At 46.7% G+C, this 9292-nt stretch overlaps 1 protein-coding gene across 1 annotated transcript; it reads left to right on the top strand.

The window, feature by feature from the left end:
• The first annotated feature begins 3782 nt into the window (after positions 1-3782).
• Positions 3783-8927, top strand: APOF (apolipoprotein F). Its single transcript, XM_032348690.1, has 2 exons — positions 3783-4856; positions 7656-8927. The coding sequence occupies exon 2, from the start codon at positions 7673-7675 to the stop codon at positions 8549-8551; it is 879 nt and encodes a 292-aa protein (XP_032204581.1). The 5' UTR covers positions 3783-4856; positions 7656-7672; the 3' UTR covers positions 8552-8927.
• The last annotated feature ends 365 nt before the right edge of the window (positions 8928-9292 follow it).

Here is a 9292-nt window from a genome sequence, read left to right as displayed (position 1 = left end):
TCCTTCCCAGTTCTTGGAAACTGTCAGCTTTCTGGCTCTGTGTTTCTGGCTAAGGTAGGGTGAAGGAGAGATTTAGGAAATAACCATTCAGATCAGGGAGAGCCCTAGGTAAAGGATTCGTTTGTACTGCCTTGTTCCTTCAACTTGCTGGGGGTTTTTTTGTTTTGTTTTGTTTTGTTTTGTTTTGTTTTTCCCTCCCACAGCCTCTAAAGGTAGGGATGAAGCTACCTCCAGGGTAATTGAGGTTTCCAAGGGTTAAGACGCTTCCCAGCTAGGATCGGTCTTGGTATATCTTTATGCCAAGCCTTTCCCCACTTCCCAACCCGAGCTTTGCTTCTTTTCAGCAGGGCTGTTCCTGCTCCTCTTCTGTGCCTTGCTGTCCCCATTGGCTGTCCTTCCAAGAAATACCCTGAAAGGGGCCCTGACCTGCCAGCCTTCTTTGAAACTTCCAGTCCCAATTTCTTCTACCAGTTTCTCTTATTAAGTATAGACCATTTACTATGATTGGGTACAGAAGTATTGCTGTCCTTTTCCATTTATTTACTCCATAGTTTTAAATTTTGTTTTTTTGTTTTTTGGGGTTTTTAAAATTTTTTTTATAAACATATAATGTATTATTAGCCCCAGGGGTACAGGTCTGTGAATCACCAGGTTACACACTTCACAGCATTCACCATAGCACATACCCTCCCCAATGTCCATAACCCCACCACCCTTTCCCTACCCCCCTCCCCCTGGCCCCCTCAGTTTGTTTTGTGACATTAAGAGTCTCTTATGCTTTGTCTCCCTCCCAATCCCATCTTGTTTCATTTATTCTTTTCCTACTTCCCAAACCCCCTTAAATATTGTTTTTAACGGTTTTATTTATTAGAGAGAGAGAGCACATAAGCAAGGAAGTGGCAGGGGGAGAAGCAGACTCCCCACTGAGCAAGGAGCCTGACTCTGGGCTCCATCCCAGGACCACAGGATCCTGACCTGAGCCAAAACCAAGATTCAGACACCCAACCAACTGAGCCACCCAGACACCACCATTGTGGCAATTTCTTAAAATAAGACAACAGTGAAGTTTAGTGCACTGATTGACTCTTTCCTTTCGTGAATGATTTCTCTATAGCATGTGATGCTGCTCAGTAGCATTTTACCCACAGTAGAACTTCCACCACTGGAGTCCATCCTCTCAAACCCTGCCGCTGCTTTATCAACTAAGTTTGTGTAACCTTCTAAATTCTCTTCTGTCATTTCAACATTCTTCACAGCATCTTCACCAGAAGGAGATTCCATTTCAAGAAATCACTTTCTGGGGGCGCCTGGGTGGCTCAGTGGGTTAACGCCTCTGCCTTCGGCTCGGGTCATGATCCCAGGGTCCTGGGATCGAGCCCCGCATCGGGCTCTCTGCTAAGAGGGAAGCCTGCTTCCTCCTCTCTCTCTCTGCCTACTTGTGATTTCTGTCTGTCAAATAAATAAATAAAATCTTTAAAAAAAAAAAAAAAAAGAAAAGAAATCACTTTCTTTGCTCATCTGTAAGAAGCACCTGCTCATCTGAGAAAATTTTATCATGGCGTTGCAGCCACTGAATCCCATCTTCAGGCTCCACTTCTAATTCTAGTTCTCTTGCTATTTCTATCACATCTGCAGAAACTTCCTCCACTAAAGTCTTGAACCCCTCAAAGTCATCCTTGAGAGTTGGAATCAGCTTCTCCCAAACTCCTGTTCATGTTGATATTTTGGCTTCTTCCCATGAATCGTGATTTTTTTTTTTTAAGATTTATACTTATTTGAGGGAGAGGGAGTACAAGCTGGGGGAATAGCAGAGGGAGAGGGAAAAAAGCAGATTCCATGTGGAGCCCAGAGCCTGACGCAGGGCTCCACGTGGGGCTGGAGCGTCATGACCCTGAGATCATGACCTGACTCAAAATCGAGTCGGATGCTCAACCAACAGAGCTACTCAGGTGCCCTGACTCACAAATGTTCTTTTTTTTTTTTAATTTATTTTTATTTTATTTAAAGATTTTATTTATTTGACGTAGTGAGAGAGCACAAGCAGGGGGAGCAGTAGAGGCAGGAGAAGCTGACTCCCCGCTGAGCAGGGAGCCCGATGCTGGACTCGATCCCAGGACCCCGGGATCGTGACCTGAGGTGAGAGCAGTTGCTTAGACCTACTGAGCCACCCAGCCATCCCATGAATGTTCTTGATGGCATCTCACATGGTGATTGCATTCCAAAAGATTTTCAGTTTACTTGGTGCAGATTCACCAGAGGAATCACTATCTATGGGAGCCTTACAAACTGTATTTCTCAAATAATAAGACTTGAAAGCCCTTGATCCATGGGCTGCAGAGTGTACCTTGTGTTAGCAGGTGTGAAAACATTAACTTCATTGGGCTCTTGGGTGACCAGGTGCATTGTCAATGAGCAGTAATATTTTGAAAGGAATCTTTTTTTCTGAGCAGTAAGTCTCAACAGTGAGCTTAAAATATTCAATACACCATGTTATAAATAGATGTTCTGTGGGGTGCCTGGGTGGCTCAGTAATTTAAGCTTCTGCCTTCAGCTCAAGTCGTGATCTCAGGATCCTGGGATCAAACCCCACATGGGGCTCCCTGCTCAGTGGGGTGTTTGCTTTTCTCTCTTCTTCCTGCTTGTGCTCTTTCCCACTATATCTCTCTCAAATAAATAACCTGGGGCACCTGGATGGCTCAGTTGTTAAGCATCTGCCTTCTGCTCAAGTCATGGTCCCAGGGTCCTGGGATCCAGCCCCGCATTGGCCTTCCTCCTCAGCGTGGAGTCTGCTATCCCCTCTACCTCTGCCTCTCTCCCCTGATCATGCTTTCTCTCTCAAATGAATACATAAAATCTACTGGGACTTCTGGCTCAGTCAGTTAAGTGTCTGCTTTTGGCTCAGGTCGTGGCCCCAGGACCCTGGGATGGAGTCCCACTTCGGGCTCCTTGCTCAGTGGGGAGCCTACTTCTCCCTCTGCCTGCTGCTCCCCCTGCTTGTGCTCCCCTCCTCAAATAAAATATTTTTTAAAAAATAATAAATAGATAAATACTTTCAAAAATACTCCACTTGGGGTGCCTTGGTGGCTCAGTGGGTTGAGCCTCTGCCTTCGGCTCAGGTCATGATCTCGGGATCTTCGGATCGAGCCCCGCGTCGGGCTCTCTGCTCAGTGAGGAGCCTGTTCCCGCTCCCTGCCTGCCTCTCTGCCTACTTGTGATCTCTCTCTCTCTCATTCTGTCAAATAAATACATAAAGTCTTAAAAAAAAAAATACTCTACTAATTGAAACAACAATGAAAAAAATTCAGCTGACAACTGATGGGAATTAATGAGGAATAGGTGGAAGACCAGGACAGGATCAAAGTTAGGGAGCTGGATTGGGGGAGGGGATCTGCTTTTGGCCTCCTCCTTCTGTCATTTTGCTCCTTGATCCTGGAGACGAACTCATCACCACTTTTCCTCCCCTGCCATATTCACACATTCTTTTCTCTAGGGTCACTCCCAAGACACTAGAGTTGGAAATTGGAGGAATTTCAACCAGAAGCCACTTTCATGTTAAGGGGGATGGTAATGCAGACTGACAAACTGGATGTGAAGATGGGCCCTGCTATGGATGGCCAACTCCAGTCAGAAATGGGAGAATCGGGTGCCTGGGTGGCTCAGTGAGTTAAGCCTCTGCCTTCAGCTCAGGTCATGATCTCGGGGTCCTGGGATCAAGCCCTGCACTGGGCTCTCTGCTCATCAGAGAGTCTGCTTCCCCCCAACCCCCGCCTGCCTCTTTGCCTATTTGTGATCTCTGTCTGTCAAATAAATAAATAAAATCTTTTAAAAAAGACAAGAAATGGGAGAATCTGACAGGATCCCCAAACTTCCCTGAACTGTTGAGAAGCAGCAGAGCCTTGAGACGCTCCATGGATTTGGACTCCAGGAATTTCAAGCAGCTGGGCTGGATGCCTCTAGATCCAGTTCATCCTTCTCCCAGTTGTAGGATTGTGTCCCAGTAGCTTTCTGAAGACATTCCTCTTGTTCTAGAAAACTTTTTCTCCCCTCCGATTTCCTTTTGCTACTTAGGGCCCCTCCTGGGACTGAGAGGAGTGAGTAAGATAGAAGGGACCTGGGATTTGTTCATTAGCCTAATGCATTTGGCTGTCTGCCAGAGTTAGATGATATGACCAGCGAGGAACCTGTATGGTAAAATGATGGGGGTTTTGTACCAGTTTTTAGGAGGCACCTTATGCCATTGTTCCCTATTTTCCAGACTATAGTTTCTCATCTAGACCCTCAGAAATGAGCAATGAAGATCAATTCCTACACTAATACAAGCTCAGAAAGAGGTACTATCAGGGTAATGCAAGTGTTTAGGGTATTGTGCTGGGATAATGAGATAAAACAAAAGTTGCTCTGCTTTGATCTGACTTGCCAGTAGGTTGTATTTTCTCATTTTTTTACCTGGTAAGTCCATTGAAATCCATTTTGGGGTCTCCTGCCCAGAAATCCTTGGCATCCCTGCCTTTTGCCTCCCTGCTTCTCCAGAAGGGACTGAGGCATTTTTCCTGATCTAGGTTTAGGTCTAGAGAAATCCTTATGGTGACAGGGATATGAGGCAGGAAAAGCAGTAGCCACAAAGAGCAATGGCCCTCCTTTGTCAGCATGGGGCAAAGGTGAGGGGGAAAAGCCTGAGCCAGGAAGAGGTGGATAAATATTTGTAAGCATATGTCCTTCACTGTTTTCAGAAGGGCCAACTTGTTTTGACTGCAGTGTAGAGAAGGTTAGCATTCAGATTAGAGAAGCACTGAGGAAAGGACGTGTTTGGATCGTCTTATCGTCTTGTTCCTCTGACTTGTTTCCTTCTGGAGCAGGTGAGGACTGCCCACAGCTTGCAAGGGTGGGGGTAAAGCTATGTCCAGGTGTAACTGAAGTTCCCAAGGGAAAAGCCACTTCTTAGCCTGACTAGTCTTGGTTTTTCTTTGTCCCAAGACTTTCCCCACTTCTCACCTTGACCACTACTTCTCTCCTGTTTCCTGTGGGCTGTTCCTCCTGACCCACCATGATCCAGGCTGTGCTGCTCCTTTGCTGTGTCTTTTTTTTTTTTTTTAAGGTTTTATTTTTAATTAATCTCTACACCCAACATAGGGCTCAAACTTACAACCCCAAGATCAATAGTCTCATGCTCTACCAACTCGGCCAGCCAGGTGCCCCTTTGCTGTGTTTTGTTGTCCCCGTTGGCTGTCCTTCCAAGAAATGCCCAGAAAGAGCCCTGACCTTCCAGCCATTTTTGACAAAAAATTGGCCATCCTCTGAACACACTCTCCAGCCAGATCCCTCTCCCAGATCCCAAGACCTGCATGGATCTCTTGCACACTGGCTCCTCCTTAGCCCCTCTGCCTGAGTGCCTATCCAGCTTAGCTCTGGGGGTGGCCCTGGAGGAGGCTGGCTGCCCAACTGAGGCCCACATTCTGCAGTGTAAGCTTGTTAGGATGGGAGGAAAGGCCATCACTGAAACTCTCCTCCATGAGAGGAGAGCACAATGAGAAGGAAAACACGGACAGTACTCAGGTCACTGAGGAATCTGGGGGGACCTGCAGGGAAGCTTGGAGAACCTAACACTCAGCTATTTTGCCTGAGGAATGTCTTGCTGGTGGCAAATACACCCCTTGGCATGGTAGGTCTACCAGCTATCTGCCTTGTTACTGGTGACACAGTTCAAAAATTTTGCTGTCAGTACCCCCCTAGAGCTGCAGGAAGCAGTGATGGGAGCGTGAGGAAGAATGAGGCAAAAAGCTGAAGAAACCTCTAAGTTAAGGTTCTCCAAGTTAAGAACTTCTTGGTGTCTACAGATGATGACAATATAATTTATGAAACGTTCCACAGCTATTTGGGAGGGCTTTATGGAGAAATTCATTCAGGAATTTGTCTACGTTTACTTCAGATACTCGGTGACACCCCGGCAATAAGTCTCTTTTCTTGGGACTATTCAATGATGGGATAGATGAGGTAGTTAGAAATGTAGAAGACCAGGGGCTCCTGAGTGGCTCAGTCAGTTAAGTGTCTACCTTTGGCTCAGGTCATGATCCCAGAGTCCTGGGGTCCACCCCCACATCTGACTCCCTGCTCAGCGGAGAGCCTGCTGCTCCCCCTGCTTGTGCTTTCTCTCTCTCTCTCTGACAAATAAATTTTAAAATATTTTTTAAAGACTTTATTTATTTGAGAGAGAGAGAGAGAGCACGAGAGGGGAGAGGATCAGAGGGAGAAGCCAACTACCCACTGCAGGACTTGATCCCAGAACTCCAGGATCATGACCTGAGCCAAAGGCATTCGCCCAACCAATTGAGCCACCCAGGTGTCCCCCAAATATTTTTATTTATTTATTTTTAAATACGATTTTAAATATTTTATTTATTTATTTGACATAGAGAGAGAGCCCAAGCAAAGGGAGCAGTAGGCAGAGAGAGAGGGAGAAGCAGGCTTCCCACCGGGCAGGAAGCCCTGACATGGTGCTGGATCCCAGGACCCTGAGATCATGACCTAAGGTGAAGGCAGATACTTAACCGACTGAGCCACCCAGATTCCCCCTCAAAAATATTATGAAAAAAGAAAAAAGAAAGGTAGACTACCACTCAACAGATGTACTTTATTTCATGCCAGAGCTAAATCATACATGTGACTGGGATTAGTCTTAACCCTCTCCATTTAGTAGTTCCCAGCCCCTAGTTCTTATTCCATTTTGCTCTTTTCTTTCCTTTCAGTCATCATATACTGTGCATGTAATATATACTATGCATGAGAGGTAATTTAACCTTTTTCTCATTCATCAGCCCTGTACTAAATCCCCAACTAGATGCTGTAGCTCACTAATTTAATTCTTAAACTGAAAAGAGATACAGTAAGAGCGAATCATAGATATCTAATCTCTCCTGACTCTGGGTCTCCCAGCTCATATCGTGAGCTAGAGTGGAAAAGTGACAGGGATGTGTAGGAAATGCCAAAGAAAAGGGTCTTAGGTGTTGAGGTCAATGTGGGACAAGGGAACAAGGTTTGAGCAGCCAATACAAATGGACAAATATAGGGTGCCTGGGTGGCTCAGTGGGTTAAGCCGCTGCCTTCGGCTCAGGTCATGATCTCAGGGTCCTGGGATCGAGTCCCGCGTCGGGCTCTCTGCTCGGCAGGGAGCTTGCTTCCCTCTCTCTCTCTCTCTCTCTGCCTGCCTCTCTGTCTACTGTGATCTCTCTCTGTCAAATAAATAAATAAAATCTTAAAAAAAAAAAAAACAAATGGACAAATACTTGCAGAGATTGCATCTCGTACTGATTATGGGGGAAAGCAAATATCTCCTTTATTCATGGGGCAGAGAAGTGGGCAGAACTGGATTGAGGAGTAACCAAACCTATCAAGACAGTCTCAGTTCTTGCCTGAACTTTGTGGTAATTTGGCGCCCCGTATAAATGGGTGGAAATAAAGCAGAGGAAGTCTCTGGTGACTTGAAAATGGGGAAGGCCAAGTGGGAACAATTGGGCTGCGCTTCTTGATTCTTGGGCTTTTGCCTAAAAATAACAGAACTTTGGAGATGATGGATGAGGTGTGCCCTGTGTCATGGGCTCCTTTCAGACCACAGCCCTTAGGGAAACGGTTTGTGTGTTTCTTGTTTCTCCCCTCTCCAGCATATTCTGTTTCAGACATGTTTGGCCTCAGATTCATCACAATACAAGTTGAGTTGCTTCTTTGCTACCTCCTGCTGTACCCTGTGGATGTTATTTCATATGGAAACCGGACAAATATTCCCTCATCCTTGAGATCCTGGCCACCTTCCTCAGACCTCTTGTCCTGCCAGACTCTGCTCCCAAAGTCCCTGCCTGGCTTTACTCACATGCCTCCTCTACCCAAGTTCCTGGTAGCTCTGCCACTGGTGATCGCCCTGGAGAAAGCTGGTTGCCAGGCTGATGTCTGGACACTGCAACTTCAGCTGTACCGCCAGGGAGGTGTAAAAGCAACACAGAAACTCATCCACCATCTTCAAGAACTCCAGAAAAGCAGAAGCACCTTGAGGGCGGTTTCAGGGGATGCCCTATTCTCTGCTCTACAGTTTTTGGCCAGGGAACGAACAGGCCCACCAAGGGCCCGACGCTCCCCCCCTATCAATAACTGTGAGCAGAAGCAGGAGCAAGGTGTGTACAATATAGTCCGATTGTTGCCACAAGTGGGAACCTTCTACAATCTCGGCACAGCTTTGTATTATGCTGCTCAGAATTGTCCAGACAAGGCCAAGGAACGAGGCCAAGATGGAGTCGTAGATATGGGTTATGACCTTCTGATGACCATGGCTGGATTGTCCGGGGGACCCACAGGACTACTAATCAGTGCTGCACTTAAACCTGCAGTGAAGGCTGGGATTGAACAGTTGATCCAGTATTTCGAAGTGAAAGAGGCAAACACGGCTCTACCAGCGATCAGCAGGGAGGTCTTGGGGGGGGCCTCAGGTGTGAGTGACCTGGAAGAAACAACCACCCGGGCCCTTTGGTCTTGGTTCAGCGGCCTGACTAGTACAGGACTTATTTAATGGCTATGACTTAGATCCTGGGAATGGCAGTCTTGGGATATAAAAGCTGGTGATCACAGAATGAATAAATCTAATATTTTGACAAGCTGTAATGCGTATATGTTCAAAATCCAAATCTCTGGCTGTTATCAAGGAGGAAGGCAATGCTGTAAAATGCAGGAATTTTTAAGTTTGGGGTTTGGAGTCCGAGGATTTAGATTTGAATCCAGGCTCCCCTTGTAAGAACCTCAGTAATCACTGACCAGTAACAACTTTTCTCCAAGCTCAATTTTCAAAATGTCTGTGATTATCATTTTTCACCTGTATGGGTTTTGTGGTAATTAAAAACCAAACAATGAACCTCAAGTTCTTAGCAAGGTACTATCAATAAATATGACTACAGCTCGTCCCTTCCTATCCCAAAGTGTCGAAATTCCGGTCCCACCTCTCCAGGCGCTCTCAGAGCCTGTAGGGTCACGTGCAACTCTCGGTTTCGTTCCAGTAGCGAGGGTTCTCGGAAATCAGGGGTTTCAGTCCCAGGCTATTCCATTAATTGGACTCCTCCCTCCGTGGGCACGGGGTGGGGCGTAGTTGAGCTAGCCCACCAATCGTTCGAGATGGAAGTGTGGTTTCGGCGCCTCCTGTCCCGCCCTGCGGGGGGGAGGAGTTGTGGCGGCGCCAATGAACTTAGGAAGGTTTGGCTGAATGGCAGCTAGCGTCACGGTTGCCAGGCAGCGAATGGCTGGCTCCCGGGTTCAGCCT

Source organism: Mustela erminea, chromosome 6, assembly GCF_009829155.1.
Source record: "Mustela erminea isolate mMusErm1 chromosome 6, mMusErm1.Pri, whole genome shotgun sequence".
NCBI lineage: Eukaryota > Metazoa > Chordata > Mammalia > Carnivora > Mustelidae > Mustela > Mustela erminea.
The sequence above is the reverse complement of the archived record's forward strand: the minus strand, read 5'-3'. Positions and strand labels throughout refer to the sequence as shown.